The 25540-nt window shown below is 53.2% G+C and overlaps 7 protein-coding genes across 7 annotated transcripts; 3 read left to right on the forward strand and 4 right to left on the reverse strand.

Moving 5' to 3' along the window:
• Window positions 1-56: 56 nt before the first annotated feature.
• COCSUDRAFT_39003 (MCM-domain-containing protein) lies at window positions 57-5431 on the forward strand (the record flags this gene model as incomplete). The annotated part of the gene is made up of 13 exons (XM_005651772.1): window positions 57-209; window positions 426-563; window positions 674-770; window positions 908-1041; window positions 1272-1514; window positions 2034-2205; window positions 2419-2558; window positions 2702-2800; window positions 3238-3444; window positions 3692-3845; window positions 4119-4324; window positions 4647-4835; window positions 5312-5431. 13 exons carry the CDS (start codon window positions 57-59, stop codon window positions 5429-5431), a joined length of 2052 nt encoding a protein of 683 aa, XP_005651829.1.
• A 502-nt stretch (window positions 5432-5933) lies between these two features.
• Window positions 5934-8791, reverse strand: COCSUDRAFT_45803 (hypothetical protein; the record flags this gene model as incomplete). Its single annotated transcript, XM_005651773.1, has 11 exons — window positions 8704-8791; window positions 8433-8610; window positions 8181-8309; window positions 8006-8134; window positions 7560-7756; window positions 7170-7289; window positions 6900-7049; window positions 6702-6797; window positions 6435-6557; window positions 6213-6342; window positions 5934-6094 (listed from the first exon to the last, which is right to left on the reverse strand). The coding sequence occupies exons 1-11, from the start codon at window positions 8704-8706 to the stop codon at window positions 5934-5936; spliced, it is 1416 nt and encodes a 471-aa protein (XP_005651830.1). The 5' UTR covers window positions 8707-8791.
• Window positions 8792-10668: 1877 nt separating this feature from the next.
• Window positions 10669-12176, forward strand: COCSUDRAFT_55306 (hypothetical protein; the record flags this gene model as incomplete). Its single annotated transcript, XM_005651774.1, has 5 exons — window positions 10669-10698; window positions 10831-10982; window positions 11468-11574; window positions 11712-11779; window positions 12117-12176. 5 exons carry the CDS (start codon window positions 10669-10671, stop codon window positions 12174-12176), a joined length of 417 nt encoding a protein of 138 aa, XP_005651831.1.
• A 202-nt stretch (window positions 12177-12378) lies between these two features.
• COCSUDRAFT_64157 (S-adenosyl-L-methionine-dependent methyltransferase) lies at window positions 12379-15022 on the reverse strand (the record flags this gene model as incomplete). The annotated part of the gene is made up of 6 exons (XM_005651775.1): window positions 12379-12855; window positions 13268-13465; window positions 13669-13758; window positions 13881-14066; window positions 14410-14664; window positions 14936-15022. 6 exons carry the CDS (start codon window positions 15020-15022, stop codon window positions 12757-12759), a joined length of 915 nt encoding a protein of 304 aa, XP_005651832.1. The 3' UTR covers window positions 12379-12756.
• Window positions 15023-15606: 584 nt separating this feature from the next.
• COCSUDRAFT_45805 (hypothetical protein) lies at window positions 15607-17595 on the forward strand (the record flags this gene model as incomplete). The annotated part of the gene is made up of 4 exons (XM_005651776.1): window positions 15607-15741; window positions 15824-15961; window positions 16113-16343; window positions 16611-17595. 4 exons carry the CDS (start codon window positions 15607-15609, stop codon window positions 17421-17423), a joined length of 1317 nt encoding a protein of 438 aa, XP_005651833.1. The 3' UTR covers window positions 17424-17595.
• Window positions 17596-18386: 791 nt separating this feature from the next.
• On the reverse strand, window positions 18387-20849 carry COCSUDRAFT_55309 (cyclin-like protein; the record flags this gene model as incomplete). The annotated part of the gene is made up of 5 exons (XM_005651777.1): window positions 18387-18578; window positions 19338-19521; window positions 19794-20093; window positions 20274-20353; window positions 20490-20849. The coding sequence occupies 5 exons, from the start codon at window positions 20847-20849 to the stop codon at window positions 18387-18389; spliced, it is 1116 nt and encodes a 371-aa protein (XP_005651834.1).
• A 1738-nt stretch (window positions 20850-22587) lies between these two features.
• On the reverse strand, window positions 22588-24643 carry COCSUDRAFT_39008 (cyclin-like protein; the record flags this gene model as incomplete). Its single annotated transcript, XM_005651778.1, has 6 exons — window positions 22588-22770; window positions 23049-23176; window positions 23451-23670; window positions 23929-24030; window positions 24204-24290; window positions 24497-24643. The coding sequence occupies 6 exons, from the start codon at window positions 24641-24643 to the stop codon at window positions 22588-22590; spliced, it is 867 nt and encodes a 288-aa protein (XP_005651835.1).
• Between the last annotated feature and the right edge of the window lie 897 nt (window positions 24644-25540).

The following is a 25540-nucleotide window of genomic DNA, read 5'->3' on the forward strand; positions in this document are numbered from 1 at the left end:
GGTCGACACATCCAAGAGCATCTGCACTGTAGGCTTTTTCACTAAGCCTGTGAATGATGCAGTACCACGATGCCGACACTCTGCTCGATGGCTTCGAGAACAACACGAAGCGCTTCGTCAAGATCCTCTGCGAGGCTGCAGATGATGCGATGCCCATACCTGATAGGCAAGACATTGAGGAGGACATTTATGACATCCTCTACAACCAGGTCAGGATCCTACCTGATAAGCTTTCAGCAGCCTTTGAACAGACGTCTTCTAACTGGCTACTAAGTACACATGCTGTTGATGCGCAGAGAAGAGCACGGTTAGAGGCTCTTCAAGCCGAAGGCATCGAGGTGACTTGTTGTCTTAATTTCTTCTGCTCAGAGTATGCACATGCGCTGCCATAAGGGACGATTGAGACCCTCACGTGCCTCTTGCAGGTTGGCAATCCCAATGACAACATGCCCTCCGATCTCACAAGGAGGTATGAGGTGGTGATCAAGCCGCAGACCAAACAGAAAGCTCTCAAGCTGCGAGAAATCAACGCTGACCATATTGGCAGGCTTGTCACAGTTCAGGTTGGGCCCGCAGCACCTCTAGAATGCACAGCCTGAAATCTTGCTGGCGCACGCGTGGTTGCCTCTCAATGCGTGGGAAGGCCCAAGAATAAAGTCTGTATTGCTTGCAGGGCATCGTCACTCAAGTCACAGATGTCAAGCCACTCCTGACAGTGGCCACGTACCTCGACAAGAATGAGGCCACAGAGGCATACCAGGAGGTCTCAGGTATCATGCTCTCCATCGCTTTGTCACCGTTGCCAAATTCATTTGTCCCACTGAAAGGTGAACAGCTGCCTGAACAGAAGCCTGAAAGGTGAAAAGTGCTGCCGCCATGATTGACGGCGCCAAATTGCTGAGCGCAGGCAGGACATACACCCCGCTGGATGGGGCGCCGCAGAAGGACCGCGCAGGGCCCCAGCCGGAGCTGCGCATGCAGACGCGCGGCTCCAAGTTCGTGCGCTTCCAGGAGATGAAGCTGCAGGAACGTGCAATCGAGGTCAGCCTGCTCGTCCACCTGCTAGTCCTGCTTTTCTGCTGCCTACATTAGCACTTACCCCAACTCCTGATCTCAGAAGCAGGACAAACTGCAGTCGACAACCAAACGAACGGGCTGAAGAGCTGCGAGAAGCGCTGCAGAAATCAAGGCTTCCAACCTGAGCGCGCCTACTACAATCGATCAAGCAATAATTGCATTTTCCCTGAGCCTTTCTGGCATGCCTGGCGCAGGTGCCGCAGGGGGCGACGCCGCGCAGCCTGGTGATTCACCTGCGCAGCAGCCTGACGCGCACGGCCAAGCCGGGGGACGCGGTGATGGTGTCGGGCATCTTCCTGCCGCAGCCATACACGGGGTTCAAGGCGATGCGCGCGGGGCTGCTCACCACCACCTTCCTGGAGGCCATGCTGGTCACCCAGGAGAAGCGCTCCTACGCGCAGACCGCCGAAGACGCCACCCTGCGCGCCAAGATCGACGTGCGCGCCCCTCCCTCTCTTATCCGCAAAGGTGTCCAGAAAAATGGCCTCGTACTGATGCACTCTCAGCATGCGTGCCCAACATCAGCCTTCAAAAGCATCAAGCATGTCAAGTCTTTGGTTCAGGAGTACGGTGCGCAATGAAGAGCCCAAGTGTCGGCTCTTGCCCAAGCCCCAATAAGTCTTCAGATCTGCCATGCATTTCAGTATCTTTGCGTAGGAGTGCAGTGGGCTCTAGCTCTAGCCTAAATGCCGGCAGATCGATGTGCGCATTCCCTTTCTTCACACGCATTAATGTGAAGGAAAGGTGGCCTCAGTAGTGTTGCTGACACGCATTCTCAGACTGGCAGCCCCGCCGGATGCGTGCCCACATTACCCTCGAATACGCCATGCATGTCAAATTCTTGCTTCAGGAGCACTGTGCACTCTGGATTGCCCCCAATTGCCAGCATCTTACAATGCAAGAGCAAAGGCGAGGATGGGGATGGCCTGTTGAATGTCGCATGCATGTTGTTGCAGGAAATATCGCAGTCCAACGACGTGTACGACAGGCTGGCGGCCAGCCTGGCGCCGGAAATCTTTGGGCACGAGGACGTGAAGAAGGCGCTGCTGCTATGCATGGTGGGCGGCGTCACTCGCCAGCTGCCCGACGGCATGAAGATCCGCGGCGACATCCACGTCTGCCTCATGGGTGCGCCTCCGCCTGCCCTGCCAAAATCAAAATTTCAATTCAAATTGTGCCTGTGTCCATTTTGCTAGTGGCCCCTGATGCTGCTCCCTTACATCGCCTCCAGCACTGCAAAGCTTGCTATTAAATCATCCACCTTTCTGGCAAGTGACGAGGAATCATCTGAGTACTGCAAGAGCACCGTGTGTAAGGGCAATTTACATGTAATCTGTGCAGGCGACCCCGGAGTGGCAAAGAGTCAGCTGATCAAGCACATTGCCCACATCTCCCCGCGGGCGGTGTACACAACCGGCAAGGGGTCCTCCGGCGTGGGCCTCACTGCCGCGGTGCAGCGCGACCCAGTCACCGGAGAAATGGTGCCACACCTGCCCCCTGCTCTCGATGACCCATTGTGTCCTCCGTCATTTTCTATCCTCTGAATCCTGATCTGCTGTGCCCATAATGTAGATGGGCCTGATTGGTCCAGCTGCAACGCCTGCTGAATACTAGATGGAAACAGGTGTTGGAGGGCGGTGCGCTGGTGCTGGCCGACAAGGGCATCTGCTGCATCGACGAGTTTGACAAAATGGAGGAGAGCGACCGCACAGCCATCCACGAGGTACGAACCCTGCTCCTGGAAGCCAACCTGCCTGCAAGTATTCTTTCCTTGCCCCTGCCGCCAGGACTCACCGCAAGAAATGGTTGTCTATGTCAACTCGAGGATGGCCATGGTTGTGGCATGCTCTGCGCTGACTGCCCTATTCAGCCATTGCTCCGCCCGGAGCCCACACTGCCTCTGGCCGATCTCCTGCGCCGTGTTAGGCACTGAGCACCCATTCAAGGCAACAACTGTAAATCAAGAAACCACAGCCAGATGCATGCGCAATATCCATGGATGTCAGCAGCACTGTGTGGCCTGGACCATAAAGGCCCAGGAACACTGCCCAATTACATACACAGATACCACCTCAAGATTATCGTATGTTATGACGTCTCAGCACAGAGTTGCAGAGAATGTGTGGGGTTTTGACTGGGCTGCCTGGTGCACTCCTGCAGGTGATGGAGCAGCAGACGGTGAGCATAGCCAAGGCGGGCATCACCACGACTCTTAACACGCGCACCACGCTGCTGGCCGCCGCCAACCCGGCTTACGGCCGCTACGACCCCTCGCGATCCCCGGCCGACAACATCGCCCTGCCCGCCGCGCTGCTCTCCCGCTTTGACATCATGTGGCTCATCCTCGACAAGGCCGACGAAACCCAGGTGAATCTTAACACACGGATACTGCTTGCTTCTCAAGGACTTCTTCCAAATTATAATGCTTCCGGCCGCAATGCTGTGCTCTGGGGTCTCTCTGCTCGTTCATTGTCTGCCTGGAACAGTCTGCAACACAGATGGGAGCGATGTCTCTTCTTCTTGATTGGCTTGCCTTGAACATTCTGCAGATCCAATGGAGGCAGGACAACTTCTCAATTGCAGCTTGCTGAAAGGCTTTTCTGTCTGAGCGCAGGATCGGCGGCTGGCAACGCACGTGCTGTCGGTGCACAAGATGGGCTGCGCGCCAAAGCCCACGGACGGCCCCGAGCCTCTGGCGCCCGAGCTGCTGCGCGCCTACATCGCTGCCGCCAAGACCTACGACCCCCACTTTCCCCGCGAGCTCACCGGTACAATCTCCCCTCACATCTACTGTGCTGTATTTTCTCAACCCATAAGCATGCAAATTCAACTGGTGATGTCAGGGCCCCTGCTGTGACGACAAATCTATGCGGTAGGCTGAGCTTCCGGCAGCACAGTATGAGCTGCCAGGGGTGATATATCGCGTCCATCAGCATGCACTTGAGTTTCTGATGACCACGTTGGCCTCTCTGCCACCTCTAAAGCCTGCATGCCGGTGCCGAGAAGAGGCAACGCTATGACGCACGTGTCCTTGTGTGCAGAGTACGTAGCGGCGGTGTATGCGGAGATGCGGCAGGAGGAGGCGCAGGCGCAGGTGCCGCACAGCTACACGACCGCGCGCACGCTGCTCTCCATCCTGCGCCTCTCCCAGGCCCTCGCCCGCCTCCGCTTCTCCCAATTCGTCGCCCAGGCAAGCACCAACCCGCTACCGTTGACACCCTTCTCCCAGGGGAAAACCTCCACCGACGTCTGTCTCCTGGGAAGCCATCTGTGGTGTACATCACCTAGTAGAACCACCATATTCTCTGCCACAAGGGGGGTGAAGAAAATCCACGCAGGGAGTGGTCTGTAGGACTCCCTCCTCCATCCACCACACATGCTGATCTCTTTTCTGCCCAACAATTAAATGAGCTTACTGTGATGCTGGATCATTTTGGGACCTGTACAAGACCACAGGTCCCCGGCTTCACAAGAGAAACAGTCTGCACCTTCTGAGATATCGCATTGACAGATGATTAATGCATTGCTGGGGTGTGGGTATGAGAGCGGGTGGATCCATGGTGGTGCAGGCGGACGTGGACGAGGCGCTGCGGCTGATGCGGATGAGCAAGGTGTCGCTGCTGGAGAGCGGCGGCCGCGCGGAGCAGCGCGACCCGGTCTCCCTCGTCTACGAGGCCCTGCGTGACGACGCCCAGCGCAGCGGCAAGCAGACCTACACCTGGGCCGACCTCAACACACTCCTCGGCCACAAATTCACCGTGCGCCCCGTCTGCTCTGTCTGGAAAAAAGGCGGCTGTCTAATGACCGCCAGTGCAACAATACCTGCAAATCAAGAGAACAGAGAATCACCAAGTCTTGGTGACCAAGAGTCCCAGTGTGCCCACATGCGTGTTGCATAGCCTTGTATGAGACCTGTGATAATCAGCTGAAGCAGGGAGGGCATATTTAATGCGTTCTGCTGCTTTCATACTTTCTGGTGCAGCATTGTCCGTGGGGTGGGTTGGGGTATTAGGGAGCCTTGGGAAAATTGCACTGTCGTTCCTCTCTGGCCCAAGATCTGGCCGACGAAGATTTTACAGTGCAGACAGCGACTGGCCTGGCACATGCCTCCTGCATCAGCTCTGTGCATGTGGGGCACCGCTGGGCCGACATCCATACCCATCTCAACGTCCAGTCATAGAATGCAGGACAGATTATGTGAGCCTGACACTGGGATTTGCATGGTATTGTGCAGGCTGAGCAGATACGGGCGGCTGTGGAGGAGTATGCCGAGTACAATGTGTTCACACTGGACCACCCACAGCCTGGCCAGCCCACAGTCCACATCGGCGGCGATGACATTGCAGAGCAATGAACAGAATTGTCATGCCCTTGATCATGAACCCCTTCAGATGCAAGCACTTCTGCTATGTCAGACCAAGTATGGCATATTTTTCGTCAAGTGTGTATATTTGCGCTAACAACCTTGCGCCAATAAAACAGTAATGGATGTTTAAGCATATGTTGTCAAGAACATTTCAGCCAAGCATCGTTGACATTGATGTGATATCACAAACCAGTTGCACGCCGCTCCATTTGATACAATAAATAGTAAAAGACTGCAGTCTATTAAGAGTGCAAATCGCTCACGTGGCAGGAGTCTCTTGTAAGTCAAGACAACCTTCAGATAATATGACAACACTCAAAGACATAAATCGATGCGCATGGCTTGCCAGGACGAGAAAAAATGATACTGCCTCTTCACTGTCTTGACCACTGCTGCTGCCCACTACTCTCGTTGAAAGCTCAAGCAATTCCTATCAGCTAGCAAGGATCAGGCGAGATGCTTGTGCACAGACAGACCGCTGCTCTACTCCTCATCTCAATCTATCGAGGATGCCGGGAAGCACTGATGTCCAGCTTTGCGACAGGCCAGCCCCTTTGTCATCATGACCAACTTTCTGAGCTATATCCATTATGTTCTGGCCTACAATGAGCACCAGCAGCGCTGTTCCTACTATCAACAGCACTGAGACACCTGCACAGGCAAACCAAAATTTTATGCATCACTTCAAAGCACAGGCAACGCCATAAGATGAACAGAAGCTCATGAGACGCTTCCGACTTGCAAACAGGAAGCAGACTGCAGCACACACCTGTTCTTTGCAGCCTCCCCAGCTCCTTCCAGAAGAGGATCAAGAAGAAGAGCGAGGGCATCAGCAGGGAGCAGCTGATCGATGCAAAGCCCCCCACCAAGCTCATCACATTCCCCAAGATCGCATAAGCCTGCACGAGCTTGCGTGTCATTGACAGGTTTGTTGCCAATAATGATGAAATGCCCACAGGAACTGAACAGCAGGAGGAAATGCAGGGCTCACCGCAAATGCAATACATGTCCCCGCAGCAAAGAGGAACAGCCTCACAGCCGTGGCTACCATCCTGCGAGGCTGCCTTGTGCCGCCACCGTTCTCTAAAAACAGCAGCACACTCCACAGCATGTCCTGCACCAGACACAGGTCTCTGGGCATGGAATGAGTTCAAAAAGATAGCTGTGAAGCCATAAGCACAAGTGGCGTGACTGAAAAAGGAGCTCCCAGCAAAGCAGAGGAAGATTGCAAAACAGCCATTATGGTAGGAAAGCTCACCTGGATGACTAGGATCAGACACGGATAGGTTGTGTAAGCGTTCACCAGGATACAAAGCGCTACCAATTTGTCCACTGTGAAACCCGGGATCAGAATCTGCGCACATGCTCCTCTGTCACTTACCTGGCATGCCTCGAACACAGGAATGCTCCAGGAATAGCAAGTGCAAGTGGTCTAAAGGTTGATGCGATTGCTCACCGAATGGCCAGTGAATGGTGAGTTTCTGGCCAGATCATCAGTGATCAGGGTAGATGCTGCATCGCCAAAGTAGTAGTATCCCAGGCCAGCCACGATTGCATAGATGATCAGCATCGCCGTGAAGGCAAAGTTGATCACCTTGTCAAAAGCCTGCAGCATGACCAACCCTCAACGTGGGTGATTGGTCATAGAGTACCATTCACAAAAACCCGCCTGTAGAATTTGGCGCTCTCTGCTGGATAATATTAATGATATATATTAGGCACCCACCTGAGGCTGCTTCATGCTATTCCTGAGCACCGGCAGACTGGAGTGGCCGGAGACAGAGACTGCAAAGATGCCCATGCTCTCAAAGATGCCCCAGCGCGCCACAGAGTGACCAGCGGGTGGCTGCATGACATCACTACCCCTATTAATTTACCATGGGCGCCACGTGATCACAAGGCAGATCAAACAGCATCTTCAGAGCACTATGTGCATAGCCTGTGCACTATCATGCGCGCAAAATGATCACAGGGCAGATCACATTGTGTCATGAGCGAGTAATTTGCATAGCCTGTGCACTACCATGCATGACATATGATCAAAGGGCAGATCACACGGCAAAAATGATCGCATTCTGTGCATAAAATGCTGACTTTGAGGGAATGGGTTCAGCACCTGTATGGGCTGCTTTTCCCTGAAGGGGTCCATGCCCACGGCAGCCAGCACTGTGATGGTGACGAGGACAGTGGAGATGCAGCCCAGCATGGACAGCCACGACAGCTTCTTGAAGGAGGGTATGAACATCAGCGGCGCTGTCGCCACTGTGCATGCCACCACCGAGAAATAGAACGGAGTCATGCCCAGTATCACACCTGCGCCAGTGTAAATACCAAAATCAGTCTCTCTGCCACCTGACTGTATCCTATCTGAATCTCCCCAGGAGTTACTGGCCCTCAATTACTTGCTTTGAAAGAAAAGACTCTCCTGAAGCTGTCATGCAAGGTATGGTCTCGATTGATGATGGGGCCTCGTCAGGGACTGTGGAGACTGTCTGGACAAGGGGAGGTCGAGCAGGGGGGACTGATGACATGGGAAGGGCCAGGAATCTATCAGGTGGTCACCATGGGGATGCACAAGGCCCAGGAACTCGCGCCATATCACCACCAGCATGATGCAGGAGCCGCCAAAAAACTCGGTGAGTGCCAAAAAGCCCACCAGAAACCTGCCTGGCGGCCCCAATGCTAGCTCCCCTGAGCACACACAGGCAGAGCTTGAGATGAGTCATCGGGCTCGTACCCCTATCAGGAAGGACTGCCATCAGCTCCTGCCACATCACTATGAGGACAATAAGGCTGTCGCCAAAGAACTCTGCAAATGCCAATGAGCCCACAGTGTAGAAGCCTGCCTTCCCCATGGCTAGGCGGCCTGCAAATGCACATGGTTTCGTGGCTGCATGCAGCAGTAAGCTGACATGACAAGGCCAACAAGGCACATGCTGGTACTGGTGTTTGAAGGGCAGCTTCCTCAGGAGGTGAGCAAGAGACACACCTAAAGCAGGGTACGTATGTGATGTGTTGGGTGGCATCTTGTCAAAATTGCGCACTATGAGCTTCCCCGACAGACAGAAGACAGCTGTCGCAGCAGCTAGGGCCCCCATGCCCACCCAGCCTCCTTGTTTCATGGCAAAGGGCATGGAAAGCAATCCGATGCCCATGAAGATATTGACCTGGCACACACTGTGTGATCAGCACACCCTAGATTGTGATCTTGACCAAGACATACAGCAGATGATTAATGCAAGTGGGACAGGCGTTTGTACCATGTTGAAGGTGGCCTGGAACACTGTTGCGCCATCCTGTGGTGGTGGACCCCAACCTGGGCCAGATGCATCCTCGACCACGATGATGGCAGCACCGGACTCCCTAAAACAAGAAGAGTAGAGGGTGTCAAGCTCCACAGCACAGAGCTGAAAACTGTTTTAAATTGCCGTGAAAGAAGGATGTGAATCACTCTGGCATGTAGATTTCCTCACCCAAGCAAAGGAACGTCTACACTAGTTTCGTCCATTCCCTGTGCCTCGGTTGTTGGAATGAGCCTTGCAGGAGACTAGTCGATATGATCAGGACAAGGATACACATAGCCATCTTTCATTAGTTGTTGAATGAATGTTTTCATCGGATCCAGGCCCTGTTGAGGGGGGCATGTTCTAGCCCTTCACTTGGTGAGGCGGAATTGTGTATGACCTAGTCGACATTTGGCTGTACTATTGCACACACAAAAGTCTTATACATTATTTATTCTCTACTGTATTGTCAGACAGATTGTAGTTCACTTTTCACCAGAGAACGATTGCTGAGAAAGTCAAGCTGCGAGTTCACGTGACATGACACGTCGGCAACCTGACTGAACTTGCATGCATACCATGCCTATTGATGTTCGTCGGCCGAACGGGAGCCTGATTTCAAAACGACTGGATCGGTGACACGGAAGCACGAGTCATTCACCTGGAGGAGTACAGCAAGCTGTTGTTGGGGATTCAGAGTCAATAGTGGGCCCTCAAATATAGGCAGCCGTTAGCGCTCTCCTAGAACGGTGCACGCTTGCGCGCCTGTCGTGAGTACCAGCAGGTGCTGTGGCACCTTTGTGGTAGCTATTCAAGTTCCTTGAAGGTCTTACTGTATTCCGCGTGACGTATCATGTTTGCTTAAATTCTGATAGGGAAGGACTATTTCGCGTGACGCAGAAAGTGATTGTTTGGACAGCAATGATGGCGGACATGGAAAGCTTTGCAACTACCATCGCTACTCTGGAAGAAGAGCTCGCTCGTCTTGATGAGAAACTGCGACAGGAAGAGATGAACAAGAATATGTTAAAGACCGCCATATCGGAGTCTCTTCTGCAGCAGGAGGCCCACCAGACTGAAATCGATGAGCTCATCAAAGAGATTGCAGAACTGGAGTGTCAAGCTGAGGACGCTTCCTGCATGAGAGCTGCCACCGGGGAAGGTCCATCAAAGGCTGTCCAATATCAGGTGCTCCACGATTGCCTGCACTTTTCTTCTGCACTTTTCTTCTACAAGGTTCCCAGCAAATGTGGTGTTTTGGCCTGGCACATTTGCATGCGTTAAAATTCCTTCCTAATACCCCGATGCTTTCAAACAGGAAGAAGATGATGCTGTACGCCTGCAAATGCATGAGGACTGTAGTGCTTTCCTCCAAGGAAGTGCCAGATTTCGTGACACTCATGCAGCACAGCAGCAGCAAGCAGAAGCAGGAGCCCTGGAAATGCAAGGGAGGATTAAGAATGTCCAATCAGCAAATGCCAATGCTGAGACGGAGCTTGCAGCCTTGAAAGGAAGACTGCAGGAGACTGAGAAGAAGCATGCCGCATCATATGCAACCTGCAATGGTATCATATGCAATGCCAAAATAATGCATACCAGACTCATCATGATCAGCACAGGTCTCCTCAAATGCTCATGTGCAAGCAGGACTCCAGCAAACTGTGGCAGCTGAGAAGCAGAAGATGCGTGAACTGGAAGCACAATGCAAACAGCTGGAGGCCGAATGCCATAGGGCCAAGCAAGAAAGGGAGCTGTGGCTGTGTTCCTTGGCACTTACTGGAGAAGCCATCTCTGAGAGTACAGCATGGTATGCTTCCTCTCCAGTATGTTTATTTCTGCAAACCCCAGTATGCCTTGCATCAAACCTGCGTAAGTAAATCCTCTGTGGCATGCAGTATCGGTGCGCTGAATGAAGGTCTGCAGAATGCGGCAAGGGAGAAGATGCAGCTGCTGAAGACAATTTCTGAGCAGGTGCACAAAGCATCAACTTTTGCTCTTTATGATCAATGCAACTGTATCACACCGCATGCATGATGTTTGACCATGTGATCCGCATGCATGCACAGGAAAAAGAGCTGGAGCACCTGACAAAGTCGCTTGCAGCGCTCTCTGGAGAGCCATGCAGCACAGACAGGGGGCAGTCACGGCCTCATACCAGCAGCCAAGTCAGGCGCGGGCAAGCTCCTCAGCCGCGACAGGGTCCCTGGCAGGCTGCTCAGGGCCCTGAGCGCTCCCACCCTCAGACAAGCAGCAGGGTGCAGGACCTCTGGCCCGATGATTATGCTCTCCCGGACAACTTTGACAGTGCAGTTCAGCAGCAGAGAGGCGCACAGAATAGTAAAGCTGCTTCTGGAAGGCAAGCACGCAAGGACCAGCCGAGCACAATGTCTGATCAGAGGAGGCACAGCAGCCTGCCTCAAACTGCGCTGCCCAACGAGCTGCACCTGGAATCAAGCTCCTCTCAGCAGAGGCCAGCACCCAATCCCAGCGGTGACAGGCCTCAGACTCCACAGCACCAGCCATACACTGTTACAGAGCCTGACAGTCCCAGAAGCCTTTCCACAATTCCACAAGCTGGTGGTCAGCGCAGCGCCTATGCACAGCCCATCGTCATCACAGAAACCACAGTGACAAGGTCTGGGCCTCCCGTTTAAAGCTGTACGTGCACATGAAGGATTAGCAGTACTCCTTGATGCATGCAATCTATGTTTCCTGCCTGACTGTTCAAAGGTGCCTGCAGGACACTCACGCCAACAAAGGGCACCTTTGGCAGACAGAGCTCTTGGACAGTGCAGGAGGTGCGGCAAGTCCCCACTGGTGCTTCACACGAGCAGCCATTCTATGCAGGTATGTGCATGCCAATTTGCACCTGCCATCATGAGGTCTCCTCATAGCACCTGCCAATTCGCATGCACATTTGCATGGCTCCAAGGCCATTTGTTTATGCACTGGTGGCTGAAGTACAAATTGCTGTATGCGTGCAGCCAGAGCAACAGCCACCTTCCAGACCACGCCAGCAGCTGGCAGCAGCCACGCAAGGGCCCAGCAGATTGTCTGGCCAAGCCGTCCAAGGCCCAGTGTGACAGTATCAGCGCCAGATGCAGAGCGTGATGATGTTATCAGCAGGCAGGGCAGAGGAGGCCGTGAACCAGCCTTGACCAGAGCAGCGCGAGGTGCGAGCATCCATTTGATGGAAATTTGGTGCATGCCTGGATGTCCAATCAGGATACATCTCTGCTGGGCCTTAGCTGACCCTTAAGCATTCATATACAGTATGTGGCATCACTGTGAGGGTGCAACACTAGTGAGGCTTGTGGACACTGAGCCAGTCTTGGTCTGGATGCTCTTGTCATGCTTATTACCTAGCTTGGTAACATGGAAGTGCTCAGGTGACGCGCCAAGAGGAAGGGGACGTGGGCGAGCTCCCTGCAAGCCGCGACGAGCTCTGAAGAGGATCTACAAGGAGGATTCAGACGAGGAGCCGTATGGAAAGAAGGCGGCACCCAAGCCATGGGAACAAGAAGACCCTGAAGAAGATGTGCTGCTGTCAAGCATCTGGTCCTGATCAGCCAACTGATGTTACAGAAAGAGGCACCTTGCTCAGAAGACTACTAGTATTTGGATGTACTTTAAATGTGCAGCCCTGGGAATGAGCGCAATCCCTTCTACAAGTTTTCATCAATTACAAACAAAATTCAGGCGAAAAAGTTTGTGGGATCCCTCATGATGTGAGAATAACAAAGAACTGACCTCGGGCACACCCGTAAGTGTCGGCATGGAACCAACTGGTAGCTGGCTGTGCGATTGAATTGTCCTGGCAAGCGCAAACACAATTCTGATAGCGCAAGACTGGTACCATTGTAAAAGAGATATGGCTCCCAGTGTGCGGTCATGAAGAAAGAAGGCAATACCCAGCGCCTTTCAGTCACTGACTGCTGCCATACGGACAGCATGAATGTTTAATAGTACTCCTGAGGAGAACCCAGAAGGAAAGAATCTGTGAATGCCAGCTGTGCTGAATGGCTATAGCTAGCAGCAAGACCCTGCCATCTTTGCTGTAACTGTCTCTTCAGTCTCGGGAGCAGGCTTTCCAAACGCCCCAAAATGCGTGGACCTGTCGCCAATGATCTGCGCAACACATGCCTACAATAAGGATATGCTTTTAGAGGCTCAATTCCGTCACCAGAACATCACTTCCAGGTGCACTTGGGCAAAGCCGCGATCACACACATCAGATCTTCCAAACGCACTCATGAGCACACTGCAGTGACAAAAAATTGCTTGCCTGGAAATGCGAAGCAAGGTGTGAAATGCCATCTTCTCCCAGCATGGCAGCTGTGTTTCCACACACCAAAACCGGCCTCCCCTTCTCGAACTTGTGCTGGTCGTCAAGGGTATAAGAGTGCTCATTCCCCTCAATAGTGCCCTGCAAACGGTCACATTCCTACTCTCAGACCAAAGAGCTGATTCCAGGACCATACGGCATGCATCAAATTGATTGCGAACTTTCCCGGGTAGATTACAATCACATAGGGCAGACCTTGTAAATGGCAATCTGGCCATAGTCCTCACAGGCAGACTCAAGCTGCCCTGGCAGTTTGAAGAGCCTGTAGGTGATGCTGCAGAAGTGGGCATTGCCGAGCAGAGCGCGCATGTCAGAGTCATTGATCTCTATGGGAGCCTTCTGCAGCACAACAGGATAGTCGAAGCCTGCAGCCCTTGCCAGCCTCTCAAAATCCTGCACATAAAGAGCCCCAGAGACACACTCTCCCCACATCACCTGCAGCACAAGCAGAGCTTGTCGGCCCTCATTTGACAGGAGCCGACAGGTCATGGCTCTCAGTAGGGGTGTCATGCACAGCAGGTCCTGAAGATCATGCACAAGTGATGGGCGTCAGTGGCTCGTTGCATCTACATTCAAATGAGGACCCTTGACTGCACCTCATCCTTCTGCACCTCTGCTGGGAGCCGCCGGTCGCAATAAACATCGCTAAAATACATTTCGCCGCCAGGAGCAAGCACTCTGTATGCCTGCATTGGCATCAGCCGTCTTCAGTCCCCGGACAATGGCAGTCGGGTGTGCAAATGGGAGTTCTATTCCAGAAGAAGAGCATGCAGAGTTTGGTGTCAAGCATGCCGTGAGGAGCACAGACCTGCTCTAGCACACGGGGCTTATCAGGGCTGAGGTTGACAACGCAATTACTAATGACGATGTCAACTGACTCGTCCTGGATGCCTGCGCGGTCCAGCAGCTCTATGTGCCCTTCCACAAAGTGCATGTTTGCTGTCTTGTAGCCCAGCGTTCCCTGGCAGTATTCGCTGGCATGCCGCCTCGCCACCTGAACAGCCACAATCACCGCGTCCTCTCACCAGCCAAAATCCAGACCACAATGTAAATCATCACCTGAGGCTGGCGGTCTGAGGAAGGGGACTGCAACCTACAGATCACCTGTGGCTCAAAGCTCAGGAGGTGTCCGGGAGCACTTCTGCATGGAATAAGAGGGAGACACTGAAACAACTCCTGCTTTCTATTACCATCAGATCTCAAGAGTACTAAAAGCAGTGTCTTCCAGCACAGACGCATCACCAGTATAGTGATAAGAGGCATGCGCTATGGACTGTCTTTCCAGTAGATCAAGAGGGTAAGCGACGCGCCTCCAGCTGCTCGGCCGTCATGTCGACCCCAGTGACAGAGCCGGCCTCGCCAACGAGCGCAGCAGCCAGGTAGCAGTCACGGCCGGAGCCACTGCCCAGGTCCAGCACGCGCAGGCCCTCGATGCCCAGCGGCACAGGCGCGCCGCAGCCGTAGAACTTGTCAAGAACCTCTGCTGGCAGCCTGCCCATCAGCCGCACCAGCAGCGGGTGCGGCCGGCCAGTCGCCGTGCATGCGGACGTCTTTAGGTCCTTGCTGCTCTTCAGCACTTTGCCGTAGTACTCCTGCGGGGCCGCAGGGATTGGGAGAGTCAGATACACAAAAAATTGCTGGAGGTCAGCAGGGCAGGCCAAGCAGTGCGTCTATAGCAGTGATCTGGATCTCTGAGGCTTTCGTATATGTGTGATGTCGTGTATGGAATGATCGTCTGGGCTGATGTAGATGGCGACAATTAGTTCTGTCAGCTTGTAAATGCACAAGTGCAACAAATGCAAAGCTAGCGAAAAGTTCTAAGTTTCGATGCTTGACTGGGACCAGGAGATCGTTGCACAGCACCTGTACGGATGCATGCACGCCATCCTGGGTTTCCTGCTCTTTTGCCTTTCCGTTTGGTAAGGAGGACTTTGGGCCGCAGCACGACATTGCAGTGCAGCAATTGTTGTGCGTTTCTTGTGCTGATCAAAACAATACAAACTCCCACACTTCCAAGATGGTCTACCTACAATGGGAATAGTGAGAACAATTGAAAGAGAGAGCAATGATGTGGAGTTTCAGGCAAGCGATCAAGTCAATTCGATGACTTCTCGAGTGACGTCAGGCATGCCGAAGTGGAGCACTGCACCGGGAGAGATTCCATTCAATACGTTCCATTCGAGGGTTCGTGAAAATTTGTGATCTTTGCTTTCGAATATATGGAAGGATAAGAGCAGCTGTGCTTGCATTTTCCCTCATTAGAATCCGGCTGAGAATCCCCTCTGTCTAGATGGCTTTTGACCCACGCAATAAGCATCGTGACCCAAACAAGGGCAGTGCGAAACACACTAAGAAAGATGTACAATCAGCGAAGGGAGGCGTGAAGAAGAAGCCGGTCTCTCTGAAGAATCAGATACGAGGAATCGAGAGGCTGCTGAGGAAGGCACGGTTCCTCTGCAGCAGTCTTTGGAGCACCTAATCAGGGCACCATGCATACAAAATAAATCGACAGTCCTATGTAATAAACTTGCATAATGGTGACCACACAGGAAGGCTTGGACGCAAGGGTTCGCAAGAAGGAGGAAGCCAAGCTGCAGGAACTGAGACTTGCTATAGATGACCACAAACGCGCGGAGAAAGAGCGTGTCTATGCTGTGCGCTACCACAAGGTACTGAGCCAGAGATGCATTGCAGTCCTCTCTAACGTAGACCCTGCAGGTGCCTCTGACCTTGATCGAACCCCTGCTGCAGGTTCGTTTCTTTGAACGCATCAAGCTGGAGCGGAGGATCAAGAAGGTCGAGAAGCAGCTTGCAGAGGCCAAGGAAAAGGGAGCGGAGCCTCCGGCTGCCCTGTTGGAGTGCCTTGCATGCCTTCAAGACGACTTGCAGGTTTGCCGATGCCTTCAGAAGTTCAATCCCTTTCTTCCCTGAAACACTTCAAAACATGCCAAACTACTATGCCCCCCTTTGTCTCAGAGCCACTAATATACTCACGTGCTTCACCTTTGACTGCCCACTCAGTGTTGGGTTTCTGTTGCAGTACGTGGTGCACTTCCCCAAGGGGGAGAAGTATGTGTCCATCCTGAGGGACGCGGAGGAGCCCGCGGCGCAGGCGGCGCTCATAGCAGAGCGCGATCGGCTGAGGGCGCTGGTGCACAAGCAACAGGCGGAGATTGCCATGGTGACGGAGGCGGACGAGGGCGCTGCTCTGCTGGCGCGGCAGCGGCGGCCGGTGCAGCAGCCGATAACCGCGCATGAGGCACCTGCAGATGTGCGCGCACCAAATCCTTGACTGCACCTTGGTCATATGAGCTGCAGGCAACAACCTTTGTCCGTACATTTTGGGGCAACTTTTACGCACTCCTGTACATCCTCTTCTTTGATCTTGGACTACCGGAGTAAACACCCTAAATCCCGCACCCCCGCACGTCGGAAAAATGTTATTTTTTGATCCCGCATCTTCATAATTATTTTGTGCGGGGTTTAGAGTGATTGCGACGGTATTGTGTTCGGAGCCTGAAATGATTATCGCCTGCAGGTCCCCGAGGGGGCGGCTGGAGAAGCATCAGGGGAGGAGGAGGATGACTTCTTCACTCCGGACGACTCAGACAGGTCTGCCAGCGAGGGGGAGCATTTTCACAGCGTGCCTAGGCGCAGCAAGCAAGATGCTACCAAGCAAGGGCTTGCACAGGGGGCCGGCAGAGCAGCAGCAATAGAACATGGCGGTGCTCCAGCAGACAGACCCAGCTCTGGGGCAGCAGGCGGTGCCTCTGCAGCGCCAGTTGCCGGGCAGCAAAGGGAGGAGAGGGCGCCTGTCCCTGTTGCAGCCGCAGCGGACGGGGAGGGGGACATCGCGGACGACGATGACTTCTTCCTGCAGTCTGGCGCCTCAGAGCCTGACAGCGACAGCGACGGAAGCAGTCAGCAGGGCGCTAATGTGGCACCAGGCGCGCCCCCGGTGCGGCCTGGGGCGGATTCCCAGGCAGGCGCTCCGCCCAGAACACAACCTGCAGGCGTTGCGCAGCAGACACATGCTCAGAGACACACAGGCGCAGAGCAGCAAAGAAAAGGGGCGCCGGACAGCCAGGGGCACACGAGGCAGAAGAAGTTCAGGAAGGCTGGATCAGGCGGGCCAGCCGCAAAGCAGGTCCCTAGAGCGCAAAGGGCAGCTGGAGGCGCACAGCGGCCCAAGGTAGCAGCAGCAGGCAAGCAGCGGGCCTCGTTTACGGCTAAGCCAAAGGCGGCTGGAGCTGCTGGCGCCAAACGGAAGGCTGATGCAGCTCCGAGTGCTGCCACGCAGCCGGTGCGCACGCGAGCAGAGGGCGGGCGGAAACGGCGCAAGGCCAAATAAAGGACCCTGCGCATATGCGTTGAATTAAGAGCAAAGGAATATATGCAAGAATGGGAGCACCAGAAAAACAGCAGAAGTCTTGATTGCACCGGGAGCCTGCCAGGGTTTTGGTGAACCTGTGGCACATCCTCTCGTAATAGTTCTATGTAATAGTGTAACAGTAGAAGCTGACAATCAAAGAACACCATCATGCAATATTCGTCGAATGATGCCATGCATTTCAGAGAAATTGCATAATCCACCTGCAAGTTGCCCAGCAAAAACAGTTACAATAACGTTGTAGTGTTCATGGATTCAATGGCATCGAAAAGAAAGACTCAGTCACAGCTGAAGCTCATGGCTGCATGACGCTCAGTGAAGCATGACGGTGCAAATTCTGCTGTACTACAGCACAGGTCACACCAGCATCCATACCATTTGCCAAGATCCTTGCATCTATGGTTGGTATCATCATGTCGATCTCAATCAAACACAGCTGTCTCTCAATTGTGATCATCGCTCTCATTCAGGATTAGCTTGTTCCCAAGCAATCGTTCTTGAACAGAAAGATTGCCATCGTCAGTCTGTCTGCATTGTCCTGCCAGGTCACTTGTCTGGCACATCGTCAAACTAAGTCTTGAAACATTCTGTGATGCTGCTTGCACCCCACCTAATGAATGATCAATAGTATGCCTGCTACTCTACCACACCACCGACGCTGCTGAAAAAAATTGCGCCAGAAACCTGGCAGACAACTTCATCTTAACCATATTCACAATCCTAATTCCTGCTCTCCAATGCTCACAACCGCTGCAACCATCCTGCAGCTCCTTATTGAGGAGCAAATGAAGGCGGCCAGCACGTTAATTATTCATCCGCACCACACGCAGCATCTTCAAGACAAAAAAAGTATATCCGAACAGTAGGTGCCCATGAGGGCGCGAGCATGCAGCGTACACCAGCATGCCTGACAGTGCACGCAGATCACAGGGGACCGATTGTCTGAGCCGAGCCTGAGGACGAGGTGCTGCTGCATTTGACGGCCGGGGCCGGGCAGGGGCATGCGATGAGCTGCAGTGCGCGCGTCCATTCGTCCCTGTACTCTTCATAGCCGTGGTGCTCATGGTGCTTCCTCCACAGGGATCGAACGTGCTCTGCCGAGGAGCTGGCTTGCACCTGCAGTGACCACTGTTTGTCAGCAAATTTGAGCAGGCCACCCTGAGAGGGGCTTCCAGAGGAATTTTAAGTTCAGAGACCATGCATTGGCCTGAAAAAAGGGCGCTATCCTGAGGTGCATTTGAGAACATGTTGCTTTTCTGCCAGTGGAATGCTTTGTTGCAGGGTGCATGCTGAGATGCAAAAATGACATAAGGAAGGAAGGAAGGAAATTACACATCAACTCCAGCCGCCCAGGGCTGATTGAATGTACTGACAGCATCCAAGTGATCAAAACAATCCATGACAAAGTGTGCAACACTGACAATATCAAACTGCCACATGAACTGTTGCATGGTCTGAATGGCGGCACCAAACAAAGCAGGATATTGGTCCCGAATGGACTGCACAGCAGAGCACTCAAAAACCAGATGGCGCTCATCCCCAAGCACGTGCTGGTCACAATGTAAGCAATATCTCTGGGCCCGAGCAACCCTTGCCCAGCGGCCCGAGACATTGGGCAGCCATAAAATACTTCAAAAAGCAACCAAGAGGGTGTGGGTCGTCTACCTTACTCCTGACTGAAGTCAAGCTTGACAGGGGACAAATTAGAAATGACCTGCAATGAAATTGATAAGAAAGCTTGCAGAAGGCCCAAAAGCGTTGAAGAAGATCAAAAGAGAACAAGAATCGAGTGAGCAAGAGAAAACAAATGGTTATAAAAGGAGCTTCTGGCATTTGAGCAGGGACAGTGCTGGAAAATCAATGCAGGCAACTGACCTGGTTCAATTTTGAGCGGGTGGTGTCCAGGTCCGCAGGTAGATATGCAGAGTAGTGCTGCATGGTGCATGGCCAGCTTTCCTTTCCAAACAATTCCATGGAGTTGGCCAGGGCAGCCGCTGCCAGAAGGGAGGCTGGCAACAGGGACAGGTCCAAGTCCAGGAGTGCCAACTGGAGGAAGAAGCTGCACCAGTGAACGTGGCACTTGTAAGATATACAAGAGTGTTGGTGAACAGAACGTTATGAAATGGGTATCGCATGAGGGTGGTATTCGGTTACAGGACTGCCCACACTGCCTGGTGCATGCATCATGGCGTGATTATGGTAAAACACTCGGGACCACAAATAAGAGAAGAAGGACACGAATACGTTCGATGATGATGTATATATATTATGCCTTGTTTAGCATGGCAATGGTCAAGCGCAATACACCCAGAACGCGTGTTTGGACTTTACCTGGCCAGCGTGTATATGTGCATCTCTTCCTTTGAAATGGCTCCACCCTGCACCGACCGATACCAGAAGCTCCGCAAGAACATTTTTGCATTGGGACACGTGCGTAGGTCGTCGCAGGTGCTCTTCTGCACGACGGCAGTCATCTCCTGCACCTGAGCCGCGGTGTAAGTCCGGTCCGAGATATAAGCGAAGCGAGCTGGATCCATCGATTTCTTCTCCTCCTCTACCTCCGTCTGCGCAGCTCGTTGCTGCACATCCCCCATTGCCACTCTGAGGCAGGCGATGCCCACAAGCTGAAATCTGCATACACCAAGATGCTGTCAAAGCCTTGCTTAGCCAATGGGCGATGGCTGTGGTCATACAGATGGCAATGCATTCGGTAGATATAGCAGTCAGGATTGGGCGGCAGCCTCGGCAGCAATTCCTCGTCCCGTAGGGTTCACTTGCGAGCCCGCCAATTGCATTCAGAAGGATGCTTACCCTGCTAGCTCCGGTACGTTGTGGTTCATCAGGTAGTGGTCGAGGTATGCCGCCGCCTTAAAAACAATCGTGGACTCCAGCTGCCAATCCCATGACACCTGGAAAGAAGCGCGAAGGACTGGTCATAACGGGCAGGAGTTATACGATCTCTTCTAAAAAAGCCAGCACCGATGGTACCCTAATCAATCTCAAATATACCATCAGGTCATTACGCACCTCAGCAAGCCATTCCGTCAGAACCGCGCGGTTCTGAGCGTTCACCACCGTCTGTTTCTTCTGGATGCCAGCCAGGTTGGGGAGGACCAGAAGCTCGCGTTCCCGGAGGCTCAGCATTTCGTATTGGCGTCGCCAGGGTAATTCGGAGCCTCGGGCAACGGCATGCCAGGTGGGCCATCGTTTGGCGCACGCCTCACGCCATACCGCCTCCTTGCATGCAAAGAAACGTCTACCGACGCACAAGGCCACCCCGAGGTCCCTGTCCTTGAGGTGAGCCAGGATCTCCATGAGCAATTCATCGGGAAGCTGCTCGAATGCCAAACGGGCCAGTTGCTTTGACTGGTTGCGGGTGCCGACCATGATGGAGAGGCGTTCATGCGAGGTAATTTCTGATGGGCGAAGACATCGGGGCGTATATGGCGATGGGCTTGGCGGGAAACGGATTATGGCCTTCCAGACATCAACCAAATCGACCCCCTATGACGTCATCGACATGACGGGTGGATAGAGATTCATGCAATGAGAGAGAGTGATCTTCTTGGTTTGCACGACGTCCACCATTCTGAGGGGAGGCTATTTTGTGCAGTCATCAGGTACCGGGTGCAAAGGGCCGGCCCCTAGGCCTCAGGCTTTCTGGCAACTTGCAGCTTGAAGCACCGCCTTTGTGGCTCTTGAGGCCTCAAGATCCTAGAATACATGCAGTCACCGTGTATTATTATTAAGATCACATGTTAGCTAAGCCTAGCGATGATAAAACTTGTCAATGACACATTCCATCATAGTGCATGATGCATGCATGGCTGATACCGTACAGGTGAGATGCAAGATCTTGCAACTCAAGTAGTAAGGCAATGTCTAGACATTACAACTATCGTGTCAGCACGATAAGTATGGTCAACATGAGTGCCATCAGCTTGCCACCACTGCAGCACATTAATATTAGTGATGTTCCTAGAGTCAAAGCAGTATTGTTATTCTTGTTGAACCCATTCGGATTCACACTCATGGTGAAACAAAGCACGCAAGTATGCTGCAGCCTATCATCACAACCAGTGATTGGTAATGATGCCCAAAACTGCCCTTCTCGTGCTTGACAGAGATGTGCATGCAGATAAAAATCGCATGATGCCTTGAAAAGTCTTGGACGCCTGCCTAAAGGAACATCACCAACCAGCCCCTACACAATCATCTACCATGAAGGGACTGCAATTGAATAATCCTAATCTAGCATCTATTCTAATTGTACCCAGGCTCCCCCCACTGGCAGGTGGTTGCTGAGTGCCTCCTATAAGTCCTACAAAGTGGCATGTACAAATTCAAATTTCTCCCAGTTTCCAGACAGCCTGTGGTGCATGGACAATTCTCCAGAGCGAACTCAGATTGTAACTGACCAATCTCCCCTTCTCACAGCGCAGCAGGCTGGACACACTACATGTACACAGAGCGGTATGCACACTGCATGCAAATTGTCAGAACTTAAAAGGAACACATCTTGTTGAGTGCAACAACATCTACAGCTTTGAGCAGCAATCAGCGTCTCAACTTCACTCGAGGCATGGTGATGCAAAGCAAACGTTCAAAAAGGCCCTCCCACTCCACCCACTCAGGGTGCACCTCAGCGTAGCTCAGGCACTTGTCCCTCGAGCAACTACTACTCGTGAGGGTGATGTCTGCGGTCGATGCTTGACAAAAAAAGGTATGAAAAGGCACTCCATTGCCGTCCGGGCCCTACAGGCAAGCCCCCAGGGGGCTGCCGCCTCTGTGCGCCAATGCATCTGTTCTCCGGCTGTCGGATCTCTGCGTCCAAGTGCTCGGGTTGTCGGATCACTGTTCTCGGTGTCATTTTATTCCCCAGTGTTGCTTTATTTCCCATGGTGTATCAGGGGGTGCGGCATGTCGGCGGGATGGAGCTCTTATTTCCCACGGTATATAAGGGGTGCAGCGTGTCTGCATGGAGCGTCAAGCTCCTTTTTCCCCCACCCCCGGAATACAAGGGGGGCAGCATGTGGGCAAGGGGCGCGGCGCGCTCATGGCTGCTGCAGGCGCTGCCCTTTGTGCACCGGTGCGTGTGCACCGTGCGGCCGCAGCTGGCACCCTCTCACCAGCGCTCGCAATTGGCCGTCAGCTCGCCGGAGAGGGCCTCCTCCAGCTGCAGCACGGAGGTGGGCGTGGGGTTGCTGGCACCGCCCTTCTCAAACAGCTCGTCCCTGTACGGCGAGCTGGGCGAAGACTCCCTGTCCCCTATGAAGTCCTCTGCCAGCGCCTCCTGGCACTCCCCCACCTGCCACGTGCCAATGGCAGCCAAATTTAGCTTGCTGCACTTTAAACCTTGCAGCAAGCCAGCTGCACATTGACTTGAACAACAGGAGGTCATCCCATTCAAGACAGGATTGTTCAGCCGTCAGACTAGGTGTGTGTGACGCAGATGATCCCCCGGATTGGAGGTGATGAAAGAGATTTCATTGATCATAGCCTTGCACACGGAGCCTTGCATCTAGAGAAGTCATTGCAATGGTGACTTCTTGCGCGAGAAAGGATGTGCTAAGGGAGGGGTCCCACCTGGGCGATGAGGGTGGCGAAGTAGGACTCGGCGGTGTGCAGGGCCTGGTCGGTGCAGTACATCCGCATGGCCACCAGGATGGACGCAGCCGCCACTGTGGACGGCCGGAAGTCCAAGTAGCGCTCCTCTGCTCCCACACACAGCCGCAGAGTCTTAGTTCTGACTCTACTACTAAGAACTAAGAAAGGATTTTTAACATTGCTGCACTTTCTCTAGCAAAAGCAGCGCAACGAGGTGAAGGTGGATGCATAGGCAACCAACTCAAAGCTACCCTTCAAGCACGCCTGCAGAATCTTTAGGACAGTTTGGGTGCAAGTAATATCCTTTTATGATGACAATGCTGAAGTCTGCGAGGCTCACAGTAGGGAGATTGATTGTGCAGGTGAGGCTGGTGCGCGCACCGGGCAGTGTCCTGGCAAGGAGGCCCATGGATTTGGTGCGCGCGGCGTGGAGCGCGGAGGGGTCGTCCAGGGTGGCGGCGTCAAAGGCGCCCAGCAGCAATCGGTCCAGGAAGCTGGCAGCAGTCACGGCCGCCACTCGCCACTCCAGTGTAGCCAGCACAACGAGCTCCATGCTCTTTATGTGCCGCGCCTCAAACGGCTGCTCCCATGGAATTGCCACCTGAAGGCAGATCCCCAAAGGTCCAACAAGTTCCTTTTTAAAACTCCCAACTTTCTATTACTATTATAATCACCCCCAGTAGTCAAGGTTGTAGTAGTCATGTCTGTAAGAACCACAAGCAGTCATACCGATTTTTTGCCTTGGGCAATCTGCAGGAGTCATAAGTGAACGTGAAGGGCAGAATGCTTTGCCTTGGCGGAAGTGGGCGGAAAGAATTTTGTAACTATCACAGACTGAGCATTGAGCAGGCATGTATACCTGGAACAGGGCAATGTTGTCAGGGAAGACGCCTTCCTCCATCTTTGCTGCGATCGACAGGCATGCGACAGCAGCCAGTTGAAGCGTCCAGAGCTCACCGTCCTGCATACACCAAGCCAGCTTGAGTCCCCCAAAAGGCTCCCATCGGTCAGGCCATATCTAGCAGTCAAGTCTGATCTCTAGCCCTTTTCCAAAAGCAATGTACTAAAATACAACAGTGTTTCCTTTTTTCTGGGAATGGCAGAGCTAGCCAGGACAAGAGAGTAGGAACGCACGGAAGCGCGATGTGCGGCCATGAAGCGATCCAATAGGTTGACGGCAAGGGTGCAGGTGAACGCCCCAAAGTTGTGGCACGCAGCTGCCTATTGATCAACAACATTTTGGGTCACAAGCATGCAAACACAAATTTTAGTGACGCAGGTTTTGCTTTACATCTTGAGAGCAAAGCTTCCATGCATATGAGAGTCTCTTTTGCATGCCAGCTGAGACAAGCTGCCCAGGAGCCATCATTTCACAGAGTCATCTATGTGCAGAAGTTCTAGAGCGTACAAGGGAAGGGAAAGTGTACCGTCATCATCCATGAGACCAGGAAGTGGCGATGTTCCGGGCCAACGCCTGTGTCACCATCCATGTAGTCAGAGGTCACATGGTACTGCTCCTCATCCACCAGCAGCGCCGAAAGAATCTGCATGTTGTCCTCTCCAAGTATGGTCATGATATCCTGCATCCGCACATGAAGCATCAGGGCGGTGCTGTTGGTGTGTGATCCATGATCTTTCAATGGTGGGGCACAGGATGCCTCTGAAGAGTGCCTTGCTGGGCAAGCCAGGGACCAGCTTCTCACCTCCATGGCAATAGGTGGGCTGTAAGCCCTCGTGCAAATTCTATTGGTGTCCCTATCTGCGAACTGCCAGCAGGGGCTGTCAAAGCTGTTTGACAGATCCTCGCCGCTCTCTGAGCAGCTCAGGTCCATCTGGATCGTGGCCTGCTGGGAAGTGGATTTCGTTGTGCATGCTTGTTGGAGCATCCTAAAGAATATACTGCATGCACAGACATTGTTCATCAGCGTGTCGCTGTGTGTGATGCTCAGGTTGTTGGGGCAGTCTTCTATGCAGAGTAAGGGTACAGGAAAGGAGCAACCATGCCAGGTACATATAAAAGGAACATATCAATTGCTTTGGGAGAGTTGCTGATTCTGGGGTGACCGCAACTTTTGAAGAGACACAAGTGTAAGGGCTGCCAAGACTTCAAGATGACGAAGGTTTCAGAGACGTTGCAGCATCGCGACGACTTTTACCCCGTTCCGATGAAAAGAGAGGAGCGAAATGTACATGCCTCTACTGGCTTTTAGGCATCCGGCTTATCTAGGGCGAATCGCTGCTGTGCCGCACCTCAGAGGGGGCAATGACGAGGGGTGCCCCTGTGCTCGGCAGACGGGAATCCGTTGCTACGAAAAGGGCGAGACTGTCCGCTTGCACTTCTATCGCACATCTCAGACGCAGCCGGTGCTCCCAAAGGCTTTCAAGCACTGAACCTGCAAACCCCAGTCCCAGCATCATCATGACTTCAAATATCCACCGACAGCGCAATGAACGGACCCTCGTTCCAATGC

Source organism: Coccomyxa subellipsoidea (assembly GCF_000258705.1).
Source record: "Coccomyxa subellipsoidea C-169, whole genome shotgun sequence".
Lineage (NCBI taxonomy): Eukaryota > Viridiplantae > Chlorophyta > Trebouxiophyceae > Coccomyxaceae > Coccomyxa > Coccomyxa subellipsoidea.